Raw genomic sequence first — 18,218 nt, 5'->3', positions numbered from 1 at the left:
GAAAAAAAAACACATTAATAATATAGGAAAAATAAATACACTTATGAGAAAAATCGATGCAACTGTAAATTAAATTTTAAAAAATATCTTAAAAACTCAAGAAATATTTATACAGTATTAAAAAAATTTATGAAATTAATGCATTAATTAAAAAATTTAAGTTTTTTATTGTAGTTTTGTTCTATGATGAATTTCATATCAAAATCGATATGCATTGAACCCAACCCCATCAGATTTTATTGTAATTATTAATATATTAATTATTATTTAATAAATAATATTTATGAAATTTATGAATTATTATTACTTTGTAATTTTAGTTTTGTTCTACGTAAAAATATCTTATAACTAAATGAATAAACAAATGTGAATAAATAAATATTTAAGTTAAAAATTAAATTAAAAAATATCTGGCCTTTTATTTACAAAAAATTTGGCCCTTAGTGTTTAAAATCACGCTCTTAGGGTGTAAATATAAACAACTGGCGAGTACAATTTTAGGCATATTTTGTCTAAAGTATTACACATTTTTTGCGTTAAATTCAACAAGAAATTTGTAAAAATAAAGATGTGTAATATTACACATATATAGTGGTTAAAGTGTTGCCTACCATTTTGGTAGTAAATTTACGATTTTCGGTTTAGAGTGTAGTATATTGGTAGTAATTGGTAATATTAGCTGTGTTTTTTTTTTACTTCTCTATACGTTTACGCTTAAACTTTATATGGACTGCTAAGCGACAAACTTTAAATACACCTCTGAAATTGCTGCGCATAAATTTTGTCCCACTAAATTTCAATACGCATTATACTCAGATGTAACTGAAATATGTGTTTATGTTTCACCCTCTACACTAATTCTATGTAGTGCCGGGCTTGGTGACCGATACCAAGATCTAGTGGGCAGTGAAGATGTTTTCTAAGTTTAAATCGCCGGGCCCAGATGGTATATTCCCGGCCATGCTACAAGTCTCAAGTAGGGCGGTCGTGGAATGGCTTAAAATAATATTCGATGGGTGCATACGACTGAATCATGTACCGCACTCTTGGAGAACTGCTCGTGTAGCTTTTCTACCAAAGGCGGGGAAGATCGGTCACATGTATTCCAAAGACTATAGACCCATTAGCTTAACATCATTTCTGCTCAAAACCTTAGAGAGGCTGATAGATGTGTACATAAAGTCCAACGTCGATGAAAAGCTGCTCTCCACAACACAGCATGCGTACACCAAAGGCAAGTCGATAGACACCGCATTGCATAGGGTGGTAATAAGCATAGAGAAATCCCTGGAATATAAGGAGTATGCTCTAGGAGTCTTCTTGGACATTGCCGGGGCTTTCAATAACGTTGCAAAATGGGCGATTATGGATGGTCTTAATTACATTAAAGTACATCCTGTCTTAATCAGATAGATCGGCTGCATGTTAAATTGCAGAAAGATTACATCACAATGGGGATTGTACGAGGCCACGAAATCAGTGGACAGGGGCACGCCGCAGGGAGGGGTGCTATCACCTCTGCTGTGGACGCTGGTTATCAACCAACTGTTCAGGCAATTCGATGAGGGACCCGTAAAACTTACGGCTTACGCAGATGACGTTGCAATTGTCATAAGTGGAAAGTGCCTTCCAACGATTAGTTCTTTGATGGATCGGGCGCTTCGCGATATGCATACCTGGGGATCTAATGTCGGGTTGAAAGTCAATGCGGAGGAGACGGATATGGTCTTGTTTAAAAATAGGTACAATGTCCCAAATTGGACCAGGCCTAAGTTAGGAGGGGTGACCTTACAGGAGAAACCTTGCACAAAATATTTAGGAATCATCCTAGACAGTAAGCTGTCATGGAAGCTCAACGTGGAGGAGAGGGTCAAGAAGGCCTCAACGGCACTCTACGCATGTAAAAGAATGCTGGGGTGTACGTGGGGCCTATCGCCCTCTCTTTCTCATTGGGTTTTTACAGCGATTGTAAGCCCTATTCTATACTATGGAGTTCTTGTTTGGTGGAAAGCCACACAAAAAAACAACATACCTCAAAAAATTAGAGGGGGTATGCAGACTATCGATGCTTAGCATTACGGGAGCCCTGAAAACAACCCCGACGGCTGCACTGTATGCCATTTTGTACATCCCATTTGTAGACCTGGTAGCAAAGAACAAAGCGTTAACGACCGCAACCAGGCTCGGTGCTTCGGGGCAGCTTGAGCGCCGACCATATGGCCATAGTAGTATAGCGTCATCAATCACAAGACTACATGATTCCCTATCTGCGCTTCGAGGGAGATCTTAAGGCCACAATAGAGGTGGACGGTTGGCGCAAGGGTGCGCAAATGGCGGACGAGGCGATACATGTGTACACCGATGGTTCCAAAGTAGTGGAAGGAGTAGGGTCTGCGGTATACTGCGCTGATCCGGAAATAAGCAGATCCTACAGGCTGCCGGATTACTGTAGCGTTTTCCAAGCGGAAATATTAGCCGTAACCAAAGCAGTAGAAACCCTGGAAGAGAATAGCTTAAGCTGCAACTGTGTTAACTTTTATATTGACAGTCAAGCAGCAATTAAGGCAATAATCTCGCATAGCACAGCATCTAAATGCGTGTTAGAGTGTAAGCAGTCTCTGGAGAGAATCGGGACAGGGAGAAGCATACATCTATATTGGGTCATAGGGCATATGGGAATAGATGGGAATGAAAAAGCGGACGAACTAGCTAAAAAGGGCGCATCCCTTGAAGCTTGCTCCGTAGATGTCCCAATTAGATTGGGCGAGATTAAGCGAAGGCGAGAGGTGCACATGATCGACCAAGCGGGAAAGGCGTGGGTTCAAGCGCGGGGCTGTAAAGTGTCGAAGATTATGTGTAGGTCTTACAACCTTAGACTAACACAGTTGCTCCTATTATTAAAAAGAGAGGACTGTAGACTCATGACGGGTATTCTGACTAGACACTGCCTTCTGGCGTCACATGCCTTTAAACTAGGCTTGGTCAGTGATAGCAGATGTAGGAAGTGCGGGTTGGAGGAGGAAACGATCGAGCACGTTCTGTGCTCGTGCCCTGCACTTGCCAGGCTAAGACTCCAGTTATTAGGAGTGATACAGCTGTCAGATCTAGAAGCAGCAAGTGGCTTAAGTCCTAGGAGCTTCTAGTATTTGCCAAGAGGACGGAGTTATTTTATAACATAGGTCCTGGTTTTTGATAGGGTTTTTCAGTTTGGTCGTTAAAACAAACTTCTGGTAACACTACGGACTCAATCAGTCTATGTGAGGTCCTCAAGGACCGGCCAGTTCAACCTACCTACCTACGCTTAAACTTTATATGGACTGCTAAGCGACAAACTTTAAATACACCTCTGAAATTGCTACGCATGAATTTTGTCCCACTAAATTTCAATACGCATTATACTCAGATGTACACTCAGAGAAAAACGCCGTTCTAAAATCCAGCACCACCGGACTCATTTCAAGCTTTTCATGTTCTTACTTATTTGTTCTTGAAAAACGAACGACCTGTTCTCAAAACAACAACCTTGTTCTTGAACTGACAACCATTTTCTTGAAAACAGAACGGCTGGTCTTAAAATATGAACAAATGTTCTAGTAATGAGAACAATGTTCTTAAATTAAGAACAATGTTCTTAAATTAAGTTCAAGAAAAAAGAAACGGTATAATTCGTGTGCACTAAAATGTTAAATACAACATTTGGCACAATCTATCAAGCAGTTGCAGTGGCTCAGCGGCTACGATGTTGCGGTTGTAATCGTGTGGCTCGAGTTCGATCACCGCCAAACTCTGAAGTTTTTTAAAACAATTTTTTTATATTCTATTTTTTTAACTCTTATTTTTCGTTCAGTTCCACTCATATATGTACAGCTAATTCTCAAACTTGTTTTTAAATGTTTTAAGTATATATTCAGATTGCATCAATAAAATGAACAATTTCTCAATAAGAGAAAGACATGAAAAAATGCATATTATGCGTTTTTTCATCTTTTGGTCTTTAATAATAGCTTTTTTGTTATTAATATTTTTTATTAATTACAAAAAAATTATTAATAAAAATAAATAAAAGAGTACTAATTGGAAAAATCACCTTCCCTCTCCATCCCCCCACCCCCTCCAACAAAGATCAAGAACAAACCGTTCTTGAATTGAGACCGAAAAATTTTAAATCGACCACAAATCGTTCTCGAAGCGTGAGAACGAAAATTCTTAAATCAAGCCCAAGTATTGCTTGAAATGAGCACTGAAGGTTCACACATCAATACCAGAGAATTTAGACACAATGAGAAGGCGTTTTTGCTAGATTCCAACTTTTTTGCATGTGAACACGTCTTGCACTTCACCACACACAATCCAATTTCAATGTTAACCAGTTAACAGCAGAAAATTCTCTGTCAACAGTTTCAGCTAGTGTTAAATTCTTTGGATTTTCTCTTAATATGATTTCTTTGTAGGAATATAGGTATTTAGTAGGATTAATTAAATTTAAATTTTATTACTTTTAGCAATATATTTGCTTGTTTTATAATTTAATATGAATTTGAATTTAATTAATATAATTTAGAAATCTTGAAAAAGGTAAAATAAGCTTAATTTCAATGGTAAATGGAGGGTTGAAAATAGCCTTATGACGTTGCAAATAAGTATATACGGTCTAAGTAACAGATAAGACAACGTGAAACTTATAGTACGTTTGGCGCACCTGTTAGGCACTAGTTTAAGGCTATAGGTGTTTAAGGTTCGAACCTCAATACAGCTTGTTTACTTTTTTTTTTTTTATTGCTGGAAAGTCCCGTTAACATATCGAATTATGAATTTTCGATAAGCAAAAGCCGATGTTATTTTGCTCATTCCAAAAAGTTTTCTTCAAAGTGCGGTTGACGCGATCGACATAAAAGTTACTCGTGGTTAAATATAATTAAATAAATTAATTACGATGTCGCGCGTACGCAATTGTGTTGTTGGTGGGTGTGTAAACACCGAGAAGGTTTTGCCGGTCTTCCGTTGGCCGGTAAAGCCTTCTCAAGACAAGAAGTGGAGGGCGGCTTTGGGCATTGCCCTTGACGCCCATATTCCTAAATGGAATTATTATGTGTGCCGGGCACACTTTGCAGACCGGGACCTTCATCATAAAGGCAACCGCCTGAGGGAGGATGCTGTGCCATACATTGGTAAGTAAAAATAATGGTTTAATTGTGTGAAAGTGGTGTAAAGGAGTTAAAAAAATATGTATGTGCGTGTGATGTGTGTATTTTCTATACCGAACAGAAAATTCTGTAAATGTTATTGGAAATACCTTTAAGTAAGTTTACAAAATAGGCGAAGTATAAATGCTTTCAATAGTAAATAAATTTAAATTTTCTTTTGTAAGCGTTGAGACCGAATGTTTGTTAATGATTTAGTTTTACAAAAAAAAAATCAAATGTATTGCTTTCTTTTAAAATTTTATGTAAGCTTACATTTTTCAGCTTCTAACGAAATCAGCGTTTTATAAGCTTAATATCTATTTCTGTAAACTTACTTTTTAAAAATATTTTTATATAAATAAATATATTTTTGAAATAAATTTAATTATTATTCTTTTTTGGTTTATTTTGTGTCTGCTATTTTGTTTTATTATATTGTATCCTTTTATATTCAAGTTTTTTTAAATTCATTTTATTATAATTTTTTTCTAATTCCTTTTATTAAATTTTTGGTTTATTTGCTTATGTTGTTTTATGTTTTATTATAATTTTATTTTCATTTATTTTACTAACATGATTTCTGTTTTTAATTTTTATTTTCTATAGTTTTTTTTTTATCAAAGATTTTTAGCGGCATTATTTTGTTAAATTTATTGGTTTTTTATAAAATAATTTTTTATTATTCTATTTTCTAAAGTTTTTTTTATCAAATATTTTGAGCGGCATTTTTTTTTTTTTGTTAAATTTATTGATTTTTTTATACAATTTTTAATTGGGAAAAGCAACTAAATTATGGCATTTTCTATATAGATGCTACGGTTGCTGCCCCGATTGCCGAGGTCGCCGATGAGGAGCCGATGTGCTATGCAACCACTTTTTCTGCGCCCGTTTCTTCAACTCCAATTGCGGAGCCACGAAAACGGGCCAGAAAATGCTGTATAGGGTCCTGCGCAAAGGACGAAAGCTGTGTCCTTTATTCGTTCCCTAGCGACGAGGCTGCTTTCAATTCGTGGGCGACGGCATGTTGCTTAAATGTCCCTTTTAAAAACAGAAAAACGTTGAGCATTTGCGAACGTCACTTTGACAGCAAATATCTTGCAAAGAATAGAGTCCTGAAGGGTGCTTTTCCCAAATATCATTTGGAAGCAAATGATTTTAGTAGCTGTTCAGGCATTTCGGAGAATTGCGAAAATCCTAATGAAATGCCTGAAGGCACATTTGTATTGTCGGATGAAAGACCGGACATTACCCTTCAGGAGTTCGAAAAATTTTCTGACCTCTGGGCAAAGCGCGGGCACGGGCATTCGTCTGAGTTGGTAGGAGATGACATAGACATTTTTCAACATCCTGAACTTATGGCGAAAGTTTTTCAGATGTATCTGAAAAAAGACGTACAACGTTACAAACGCATTTTAGAGTTAGAAAAAGAAGTTCAGGATTTGAAAAAAGTACTTGAAACGGCTATTATACCTTCAGAAAACGCTAGTGCTGACGCTATTACATTCGCAAGAATGATAGTCGACACTACGTTTTCATATCCAAATGCAGAAAGTAAGACCTTGGCACAAAATATTAATTATATGTCCACAAAGGCCTACAACTTCCTCCGCGATGACTTAAATTTTGCATTGCCTCACAAAAAAACTCTTCTCTCGTGGCGACCAATAAAATATGTAGTACCAGGCGTTGATAGTAACATTATTTCCAATTTGAAGACGGTTGTACGCGGGATGTCTGCAGATGAAAAAGTTTGTGAAATACTTTTTGACGAAATTTCGATCAAAAAGGATCTCGTATACAACAGAACAAAAGATAGAGATCTAATTGATGGCTTTGTTGACCTTGGCAATAATAGAAGAAAGCAGCAAGTTGCAGACAAGTGCTGCTTCTTCATGGTCAAAGGCATAACTTCTCATTGGAAATATGTTTTATCATATTACACTGTCAAAAATGGTCTAAAGGTAGAAGAATTGCATGAAATTTTATTTGAAAATATTCAAGCGGTTGAGGATGTAGGTCTATCTCTTAAAGCAGTAAATTGTGACCAGGCAAAGACGAATGTTTCAATGTACCAAGGTCTGAATGTCACAAGGGATCATCCGTTTATTTTTGTAAAAGGAAAAAAAATTTATTTCATGTATGACTATTGTCATCTGATAAAATCTGTACGAAATAATTTACATAAGTACAATCTCGTTACTGGAAACGGATTAGCCAGCTTCGCTGTCATTCGGAAGTTATATGAGGAGACAAAAAAAATTCAAATTTTAAAATATGCCCAAAACTAACTTCTACCCATATAGATCCGAATTGTTTTGAAAAGATGAGTGTGTCTCGGGCGACACAAGTCCTTAGTAATTCCGTCGCAGCTGGCATTGACATGGCATGGAAGAAGGGCCTTTTTTCGGATGATTCTTTCGTTTTAAATAATGCCATTCCAACTCAGATTTTCGTAAAACGAATGAACGACATTTTCGATGAGCTTAATTGCAAAAAAATTTCAAGTAATAACCCGATTAAATGGCCTATGAATAGGAAAAATAATTTGAAAGTTAAAAGATTGATGGATCACGTCGAATATCTTGAGGCAATTGTAAATCCCAATGATAAAGTGACATGCTTCGAGGGATTAATTTTAACCATTAGAGCTATGATAAGTTTATCTAGCGATATTTTTGAAGATTACCCGAAGGTTGAATATATATTATTGGGTAAATTGAATCAAGATGCGCTTGAAAACCTTTTTGATAAAGTTCGAGCTAGTCAAGGCATCAATACCCATCCATCTGCGCATGATATCCAATATATAGTTGCTCGTTTGGTTACAATGCGCATTTTAAGATATAGATTTGATAACAAAAACAAAGGTAATAACTGTGAAGACGATGAAGACTTGGATTTAGAATGGAATACACTTCAAGAAGACGCTGGTGATGAACTATTCCAGGTAAATGAACAAGTTGTTTTGACCGAGGTCGCTGATCCAACGGATCAAGCTGATGAATCAAAAGAAGTTGATGAAGACGACCTTCTTGAAGAAGAAGAGGAACTTCTTGATTATGAAGAGGAAGAGGCATATCCTCTTAGTGTCATACCAGCGTTAGGGAATTTTTCCCCACTCACATTAGAAGATGAGGAAGAAGTTATTCCAGGGGAAATTCAAGTTCAGAGGTACTACACAGGATATACCATTTGTAATACTTTATTTAACAAACTGAATTGCGATAATTGTTCCAAAGCTACGGTAAAACCATATTGCGACTTGAACTCCGATTCGGAAGCTCTTATTCGGTCAAAAAATTATAAAGGGAATGAGAGATTATTGTTAGTGAACCCAAGCGATGATGTATTCGAAGTATGTCATCGCCAAATGTTCTGGTATAAACAAATATTTAGCCAGAGATCTCATTACCCTAGTTTAAAAGAAAATATAGTTGACATTTTGACCACTTTGACCGAACACGAGTTTCCAAATTGGTTTTCGGAAGCTGGGCCTTGTTTGGAACACCGTAAGCAACTATTAGATTCATTAGTTGTTGTTTTATTATTTAAAAATGCGAGATGGATGGCTAGAGATGACTTGATTACCACTCGAGAGCGCCATAAAAGCAATAAATTAAAACGACTAAATGCTCAACCTAGGAAAATTTAGCTCATCCATAGCCAAGCGCAATTGACAGTAGTAGTTGCTAGGGACAATCGGATAGTAAGTAAAATGTATATTTAAATGTTTAATGGAAATACTGATACATTTTTTTCTTTTCTTTTCAGATTATTTTCTTAACACGTATATTTCGTAGATGTAGATTTAAATAAATTTCGTAAATTTAGATGTAAATATATTTCGTAGATGTAGATTTAAATAAATTTCGTAGATGTAGATTTAATAAGTTTCGTAGATTTGGTATAAAAAATTAATTTTTATTTATTTCATTTGTGATAATAAAATCAATTTTAAAAACATTTATTAATATTATGAATTATTTTCTTTTTTCAGCTAACACGAGCCTAGACGAGTTGGTGTCAGGTGAAAATGATGTATTCATCATTGATGCATCGTGTGAGAGTTCGCTTTTAAGTGTTAGGCGAACTCGCAAATCGTGTTTACCTTTTAAAAATCTAAACATTTGACACACGAGCCTAGGTTTTCAAAATCGATTATATTAGTCGTTTTTGTAAACCAGGTGAAAAAATCAGAGAATATGCACTTTTGCTTCTCTGAGAAATGATTTAATCTTAATTGATTATATCCTGAGAGAATTCGCCATTAAGAGTCTGGCGAATTCGTAAATCGTGTCTATTTATACCAATTTTCATTCAAGTGATTAAATGTTTTTAATTAATTTTTCCTTTTTTCTTTTCAGATTTTTAATAATTTTTGTTTTCTCTTCAGCTGCTTTATGAATTATTCTTCTTTTCCTTTCAGGTTTTTAAATAATTATTATTAAATCCCCTTTTCTAATTGTTTTGTATCTTATTTTCTCTTTTCGTGTTTCAGGCTTCTTTAAAATATTTTTGTTAAGCATATGTAAATAAAAAAAAAATATAAAAAAAAATATAAATAAAAATATAAATGTATGAAAAATTTTAGTTTTGTTAATTATATTTATTAAGTTTGAATTTTTTTCTGTAATTTGAAATAATATTTCAAGCATACAGTTTTATACCCCTTTTAATTCTACCCTACCAAAGTGCAAATGTCAAGTTCATAGAAAATTCCGCCGATTTTTGGCAATTTTTTCCCTTTTTGACTATTTTGCGTTTAAAATCTTTGATTACCTCTTATTTTCAGCTTATTAATTCTCTGTTCGGACCTTATCAACTGACCATGCATAATTTCAAATACATTGCGCTTGCAAGTGCGAACGACTTCAAAATTTCGCTTTTGTTATTTTGTTTGTTGGTCAGGTGAAGGCGGTGACAAAGAAAAAGAAGATTTTTTCTCCTCATTAGAAACTTCGAAATATCAGAAAAGAAATGGAAATATGAAGTTTTGTGTGGTATAGTCTCATGCGTAAAAGGAATGGCATGTGTGCTTACGAAAGCCAAAATACTATTTTCATACATTTCACACACGCGCCAATTTTTATGAGTGCCTGGTAATATAAAAATGTTTCTTGTCCAATATTCTTCTTTCTTTACTCTTTACTCTTCTTACACTTTGAAGACAAGCAAGATTTATTGGATTTTTACCAATGTCTTTGAAAGAATAAATTTCTATAAGTTTGCTTTTGGACAAGGTGCAGTAGGCGGGAATGGAAGTTTTCCTCTTAGGGTGTAGTAGTTTTGCCCTATATGTACGAGGCCACACTGAAACTTTGAATGTGTTAGTAAGCGGAATCAAGTCGAAATAATATGTTGTTTGACTTCGATTTTTTGTTCTTCCTCTTATGTTTGTGATTTTGTGGATGGGACGTAGGAGGGAATGTAAGATTTCCTCGCCAAAATCTAATGTTGTGTTAGTTTTGGCCTATATGTACGCGGCTGGACGAAATGTTTGAATGTGTTGGTAATAAGAATCGACACAAAATCAAAATGTAAGATTTTGTCTCTGGTTTGAGTTTTGTGCTTGTGGATGAAGCGAAGGCGGGTATGAAACTTAGGAAAAATGCTTGCATATTTTAGCGACATTTGCTATTTTATATGTTCGCCTATTACCATGCCAGCTTTCTATAGTCTTGAAATGCCCTTTTTAGCTTTGAGAACAATTTCTAACAATTGAAAGTAATTCAACAATTGTTTGAATTTGGTTAGCTTTTGATTTTGTCAAATGGTTTTAGCACATTATTATGTCTTGCAAACAATTTTGCTTTGATATTGCATTGTAAGAAGACGCGCTTATTGGCAAAATTTTGCTATTTTGGCGCAATATCAGAATTTTTCGGGATTCGAACCCACGAAATCGTATAACAATGTAGTTGCTTACACAGTTGTGCCACAACAGCTTGTGACATTTGGTAGCCTAACAGGCAGTTATAAGCATGAGTTTCAGTCTAGTGAGTGGTGAGTGGTGAGTGAATGCGTGGGACATATATATAATTAACGGTAATTTCTAACTTGGAAACATATTTATATGTTGTACAAAGGAGATAGCCCTATTATCCTCTATGATTCGTATAGTACTTTTTACTTCGCAGCATTCATTAGAGATGCCAAATGCATGAGTTTCAATCAAGTGATGGTGAGTGAATGCGTGGAAGATATAACTAACGTTAATTTCTGGATTGGCAACATGTTTATATGTTGTACAAAGGAGATAGCCCGAGTACTTTTTACTTAGCAGCATTCATTAGAGATGCCAAATGCAATTTATATTATCCAGTAACCCTACTCATTTTTATGATGGCCTGGTGAATCGGGCTCTTTTTCAAATTTTCTGCCTTCTTTCTTTACCTTATAAAAAGAAACATTTATTGATTTTTGATTGAAAAAATACAAAATAAATAGATATCATGGAGTCGACGCGGTAGTCGAACTCAGAGTTAATAAAAGTTGTGCGCTCAGCATAAGGCACTTAACCACATACCATATGATTTCAATAATGGGCTGAAGGGGCGTTAGGGAGGAAGAGGGAAAAATCAAATTGTATGCAGATGAGGAAGACAATATGGAAATGAGTAAATTCGATATTTATAAAATTGTATCAGATTGTATGTAAAGGAGTAAGACGGTAACATGTATTGTCTGCAGGTGAGGAAGATGACACCATGGAAATTCGATATTCGAAAGTTAGTTGAAGGTGGGGAATTTGTGGTAATATTCAGCCCTATTCTGCATTTCGACTTGGATTGGAATTTTTTCGATTTGGCAATTTTGGTATTCTGTGTTCCAATCTCTTTCGATCCAACTTCGAATCGTTCGATTTTGTGTATTCTGCATTTCGATCGTAGTTCCGTTTTTCTCCGTTGCAAATTTGTTGACGTAGAAAATTTCAATTTGTGTTTTGAGCGCTTTTAAAAGATAAAAATTTATAAAAATGTAAGTTAAATATTTGTTAATCACTGCAAAATAAATTTAAAATAAAAATTTTCAGTTGGTTTGCTAATCTGGTGGTTTTTTTTTTTTTATTGTTTGTAGGTCAAAAACAACAACACCCGGGCAATATGAGAAACTTGCCGAAATGTTGGAAAGTAAGAGGGACATCGCCCAAGGATTTCAAAAGCGCCCAAAAGAAGAGGTACAAGCGTTTTGGGAGGAGGTCGCGCGTACACTAAATGCACTTGGTCCGCCAAGGAAGGATTCTACTGCCTGGAAAAAGGTAAGAGATTACCGAGAATTTAATTGTTTGAAAATAAATGCAATGATTTATTGCAGGTATGGATCGATTGGAAGTGCTACATAAAACGCAAGCTTTCTAGCAACAAAAAGGAAATGATGGGCACCGGTGGCGGTCAGTGTAAAATCCAACGCATAAGTCCACTTGAGGAGAAAGTTATAGGGCTAACTGGGCTGGAAACATGCACAAGCGGTGTTCGAGGTGCGCAAGATTTCGGTGGAAGGGTAGCGGTTGAAAATGAACAGCTGTCTGAAATGGACATTTCCAACCGTTCCTTTGATGATAATTTACCTTCCACTAGCAGAGCAAGTAGCCAGCCCAGGGAAAGAAGAGCAGTAAAGGAGACCACTTCTTCCTTGCTGCAAGAACAATTATACATTCAGAGTGAATTTTATACAAATGCCACGAAGTTCCATGAAAATTCTTTGAATAAAATGGACAAAATGTGTACATATTTGCGGCGAATGAATCAATCGCTCGAAAGTTTGGCGGAGACTGCAGCGAAACAATTTAAAGAACAACAAAGACACAACAGGATTAAAGAGGAGCTGTTACAGCGAAAAATTTAAATAAAAGTGAAGATGCTGCAATTAGAGCACCTTGACTATGAAGGAAATAATTAAGCTTAAAGAAAAAACAAATTCCTTTATTTTATTAATTTTTTATATTTGTAAAACGACTGAATAATCAAAAGACTGAAATATTTAAATATACATAACATATACAATGAAATATTAACTAATTATAATTGTTTAAATAGATGAAGAATCAATAAAGTTAAAAATGAAATTTTATGAAAATAAATTTGTATCTTTATCTGTTTTGAAAAGAAGCAAGTATGTTATTACGTATACCATTCGCTATGGATGAATAATCCTCGTCGTTAGTGTCATGATCTTCATAAGAACCCTCAAAGTTCAATTCATAGCTATCTAAATCTTCCACTCTATAATAAATACAAATGTTGTGGAGGGCACAAGCAACATTTATAATCTTGCTAACTTTTAAAGGTGAGTAATGCAGCTGTCTAGCACCCAATAAGCAACGGAAACGGTTCTTCAACACTCCAATCGTTCGTTCTACAATATTCCTGGTTTTGGAGTGCCGCATGTTGTAATTGCTTTGTGGACTTCCTTCATGAACAGACCGATAAGGAGTCATTACCCAAGGTAGCAATGGATATCCAGCATCACCTGTCAATAAAATTATTGATTTAAATTAATTTTTTTTTAATTTTGTATTATTTTTAATTAAATGTACAATTATTTATATATATAGTAAAGCAATACCTAAGAGCCACGTATTTCCTTCACCTTCCTCATATCGCCGTTTCATGTACTCATTAATTTTGCTTAAACCCCATATGTGTGAGTCATGGTTGCATCCAGGATATCTGGCATCAATACTTCTTATTCTCATTTCGTTGTCACATACCTTAAAATTTTTCATAAAAGTAGGTAATTAATTTACGCAAAAATCTCCACTTCATTAAAAATAATACTCACTATCATAGCATTGATACTATGAAATCCTTTTCTATTGTAGTACAGGAAATCTTCTTCACTTGGCGTAGTTATTTTTATATGTGTTCCGTCTACACACATAATAACCCCTGGAAATCCAGCCTTTGTATAGAATACTTGCTTTGCCTGCAATTTTTCTTCCTCTGTTTGCTCAAAATTAATCCATTCATGACAAAGCTTTCGTTGCATTACATTCAGAAAGTGCGACAATGACTTGGAAACGGTTGTATCTTTACCAACTCCGTGCTGATAACTACCTTCTGCGAAAAACCTTAGAGCGGCGACTACTTGGTTAAGTGGCGTAAGCGAAGTCAATGAATTTGATTGTGCTTCTGGGGTAAAAATATCCAAAATATATTTAAAGGCATCTTTATTTAGCCTAAAGTTTTTCCTGAATCTAAAAAATAAAGCAAATATAAAAACATTGAACACTGGTTAACAAGATTCTCACAATTCTTCACTCATCTGAAATGGATTACAGATATCGCGCAATCTCCGTCTCTCAGCCCTAGCCTCAGCCATTTGTGTCGCATTGTCCTCCTCTTCCATCAATAAAGCTGCTGCGATCGACTCCATTGGCTCTTTTTTTATAATTTTTTCACAATATTTTTACTATTTTTTCACAATTTTTAGCAATTTTTCACAATTTCTGATAAATATTTTTCTACTTTTGTGTTCTTGTTTCACACATTCCACGCAAAACAGCTGATTTCGAAAATTTGATCACTCTTCCTCTTGTTCTTTCGATTACGCCGTAGTGTAGAATACCTATCTTCGACTTGAACGTAACGGAGAACGGGAACGTAATCGAAATGCAGAATAGGGCTGATTATTCGAGCAGATATGTTGTTCCCTTTTTCTGATGGCCTGGTAAAATCGGCTGTTTTGGGAAAAATGGGCACCTTTCCTCCCACATTCATGTAACAAATTCATGGGACCAATATATAAATAATAAAACAACGAGCGGCATTGAACCACAAGTTGAAAAAAGACCTGCGCCAAACACCCTATTAAATAATTGGCTCCCAAGACCTTACTTAATGGACGAAGTCAATTTACAATGAATCATCATAATTTATTTACAAAAAATCAGAGAATTCAAATTTCCAATATATTTGCTCTGATCAGAGATTTTTTGGTAACGGACGAACAGAGAAAATCGTTAAGAGAATTTTCTGTTACGTCTTGCACCCTGTTAAGTTAACATGAATTTGGGGAATAGAGGTGAAGTGCAAGACGTGTCACATGCAAATGGATCGTAAGCAGTGGATGCCAAAATAACGCCTTCTCATTGTGTCTAAATTCTCTGTTATAACTGATCGTTCGTTTTTGCCGTGGTTGGTTAAGGTGCCTACCGAGCAAGAGCAGTGGCGTGCACGACAAATATTAGCAGCACAAATAAACAAATTAGAGGAATTATGGAAGGAAAATATTGATACAACATTTCAGGATTTAGTGAAGCCAGGTATAGATACTGAACCATCACAAGTGCTATTGCGTTATGAAGATGGTTGGGCCAATATGGGTGGTCAATACGAGAAAGCTTTTGGTCCACTTGTGCGCCTAGAAACAGAATACGATAAAAATTTAAAATAATCACAAACACAGGGTATAGAAATAAGGTGGGACGTTGGCCTAAACAGCAAAACAATAGCATATTTTACGCTTGCTAAAACTGATTCGGACATGAAACTAATGCATGTGTTTGTTATTCATATTATATTCATAAGTTAATACTTCTAGAATGTAGCCGTTAACAGTTGCATAAAATTTGTGTTTTTGATGGAAAAATAAAATAATTATAGAAACATATATCACTCGTCTTATTGAAAACAGATTAACTCAAAATTTAAGTTTTTGGGAGAATGCAATTCAAGCTTTGTCATATGGTTTGTATATGGTTGAATTCTCCGGCTAATTTCTAGGGCACTGAAGTGGGTGGCTAATTTTCTGCTAAAGAATATTTTTATAATAGCTTGAAGAATTTGGTATATTTTTCCTCTGTATTTTTCATTAAAAATTGATTCACTTTACTATACAAATATTATGCAGCCAAATACAACTTTCAGAATAAATTCATACGGAGTATTTATGAATACATCGGTGTAGTATAATATAGTGAATAAATCATGTTTTTATGGTGTTACATATACAGATTTATTTCGGGTTGATTCATCTTATATTTAAAAATCAAAGCATTTTCAATTAGCAAAATTTATAAAACAAAGATACATAGACATCAATTTCAGCTAGTTTAATCTCATTGAGTGTAATACGAGACTGAACATATTATCGTAAGCCAGTTAATAATATATATCATAACATCTCAGAAAATTAGAATTTCACATTACATCAGTTTACAATAAAAGGTACATATTTTTGTCTTTTTATTCCGATTTTGGTTCATGTATTCTGTATACTAAATTAAATTAATGTATAACATTCAATCTACTCCGGTAAACAAACTTAAACATTCATTTTTTATATCCAAGTATACAAATAATTGTAGATTCGCTTATCAAAGATAAATGAAAGCGATCGCCATAGCTGTAAAAAATAGCCATATCTATATTCACTGATAGCTCAAAATCGCTGTATCGCCCATCAATACGCCAAATGCTCAGTGACTACTAAACTAAAGAGAATAAGAATACGTGTGAATTGAGTGTGCACAATTGTGCCACTAAATGCCGATGTCTGATGTATATATAAGCTACTACTGAGTGAGTTAGTACAGGCTGTTCCTTAAGGCTCCATTACTGATACTTAGCATAGACTTGACTTGGCTTGAGAACTGTCACTTACAGTTCTGTTAAATGAACATTGCATGTTACTGATTACTCAAAACTTAGCAACACTTAACTTGACTTAAGCCTCCATTACTGATACTTAGCATAGACTTGACTTGACTTGGCGTAAACTTGGCAACTTAGCCACGATTATACTCCACTTGGCGGATACAATCTGGCATCATAATCAGCGTTGAAATTTATTTTTAAATAAATGTCAATTTGTATGACAAAATGTCAAAAGGAAATGGAAACAAAGAAATGGCATCTCAAAATGTAAACGTCACTTAGAAAATCAAAATTCAACAGACTTATAAGTCAAGTTAAGAGTTGCCAAGTTTTGAGTAATCAGTAACATGCAATGTTCATTTAACAGAACTGTAAGTGACAGTTCTCAAGTCAAGTCAAGTCTATGCTAAGTATCAGTAATGGAGCCTTTAGAAGTCTGTTGAATTTTGATTTTCTATCCCTGCAAAAACGCTCCACGTCATTTGACTAGTCATTTGACCGTCATTGTGCGGTCGCGGCCCTTGTTAAATTTTAGTCACGTTTGCACTAGCGAGAGTAGATTTTTACATTTTTTTCCCATTTCGTACCTATTTATGTGATTGTGCATTCCGCTCCCACTTATAGGATGTGGGCATAGTACTGTGCTGCTCACACACTTCACAATGCTCGTCAAATGGCGGTCATATTCTCCGTCATTTCACTCTACATTTTCGAGTCATTTGACAATCAATTTTACTGCGGTTTTACCATTTATATAACCGCCATATAACATGAATTTTACCTGCAGATTTACTTTACCTGGAGCAGCCATATGAATAAAATATGAACCAAAAAAATTGAATTTTCAATATTTATTATTTTCATTATTATTATATATGTACATGAAATTGGAACTTATCTTAAAACAGTTTATATAAAAAAGAAGTAAGTACTTTAATAATAAATAAACTCGCTTAATTGGTTTTTGTTTTCCAATTGAAATCTTTTCTAAGCGAGCAGAAAATAATTTTAAGCTTTAGAAAAAACTCCAAATATTTGAATCAATTTACTCAACAACAGATTCGATTTACTCTTTTTTTCCAGATCAAGAATATTCAAAGTTGTCGTGGAATCAGATTGCTGTCGTAATTGAATTTTAAAGTAATAAAGTAAAGTAAAATATGAATTTAAAAATGTAGGACTAGTAATTGAGTCAGACTTATTATTGTTCTAAATCTAATTATTCAAGCAATAATTTCGCAACCCTAGCAGGAGTATTGATTGGTTTCAAATCTAATTCCAACAGCAATCGTATCACGACATACCTTATTATATATGTACATGAAATTGTAACTTAAATTAATACAGTTGATAAAAAAGAAAAGTAAGAATTTTAATAATAAATAAACTCGCCTTATTGGTTTTTGTTTTCCAATTGAAATATTTTCTAAGCGAGTAG

The 18,218-nt window shown here is 34.7% G+C and overlaps 2 protein-coding genes and 1 pseudogene across 2 annotated transcripts; 1 reads left to right on the top strand and 2 right to left on the bottom strand.

Annotated features, from left to right (window-relative positions):
• LOC137237217 (hematopoietically-expressed homeobox protein HHEX-like) overlaps positions 1–18,218 on the bottom strand; it is a 463,868-nt pseudogene that overhangs the window by 9,879 nt on the left and 435,771 nt on the right.
• On the top strand, positions 11,552–13,124 carry LOC137236461 (uncharacterized). Its single transcript, XM_067759090.1, has 2 exons — positions 11,552–12,441; positions 12,498–13,124. Exons 1-2 carry the CDS (start codon positions 12,304–12,306, stop codon positions 13,026–13,028), a joined length of 669 nt encoding a protein of 222 aa, XP_067615191.1. The 5' UTR covers positions 11,552–12,303; the 3' UTR covers positions 13,029–13,124.
• Positions 13,273–14,663, bottom strand: LOC137238595 (putative nuclease HARBI1). The gene is made up of 4 exons (XM_067763768.1): positions 14,434–14,663; positions 13,965–14,379; positions 13,749–13,893; positions 13,273–13,652 (listed from the first exon to the last, which is right to left on the bottom strand). Exons 1-4 carry the CDS (start codon positions 14,556–14,558, stop codon positions 13,273–13,275), a joined length of 1,065 nt encoding a protein of 354 aa, XP_067619869.1. The 5' UTR covers positions 14,559–14,663.

This window comes from Eurosta solidaginis, chromosome 1, assembly GCF_040869045.1.
Source record: "Eurosta solidaginis isolate ZX-2024a chromosome 1, ASM4086904v1, whole genome shotgun sequence".
NCBI lineage: Eukaryota > Metazoa > Arthropoda > Insecta > Diptera > Tephritidae > Eurosta > Eurosta solidaginis.
The sequence above is the reverse complement of the archived record's forward strand: the minus strand, read 5'-3'. Positions and strand labels throughout refer to the sequence as shown.

What these genes read in the sequence shown, in the direction of transcription:
- LOC137236461 (XM_067759090.1), top strand. Translation starts at nt 12,304, where the DNA reads ATGTTGGAAAGTAAGAGGGACATCGCCCAAGGATTTCAAAAGCGCCCA. An exon ending in ATTCTACTGCCTGGAAAAAG is followed by an intron (nt 12,442 to 12,497) that starts GTAAGAGATTAC and finishes GATTTATTGCAG; the next exon opens with GTATGGATCGATTGGAAGTG.
- LOC137238595 (XM_067763768.1), bottom strand. Translation starts at nt 14,558, where the DNA reads ATGGAGTCGATCGCAGCAGCTTTATTGATGGAAGAGGAGGACAATGCG. An exon ending in ATAGTATCAATGCTATGATA is followed by an intron (nt 13,894 to 13,964) that starts GTGAGTATTATT and finishes AAAAATTTTAAG; the next exon opens with GTATGTGACAACGAAATGAG. An exon ending in AGGAAATACGTGGCTCTTAG is followed by an intron (nt 13,653 to 13,748) that starts GTATTGCTTTAC and finishes TTTTATTGACAG; the next exon opens with GTGATGCTGGATATCCATTG.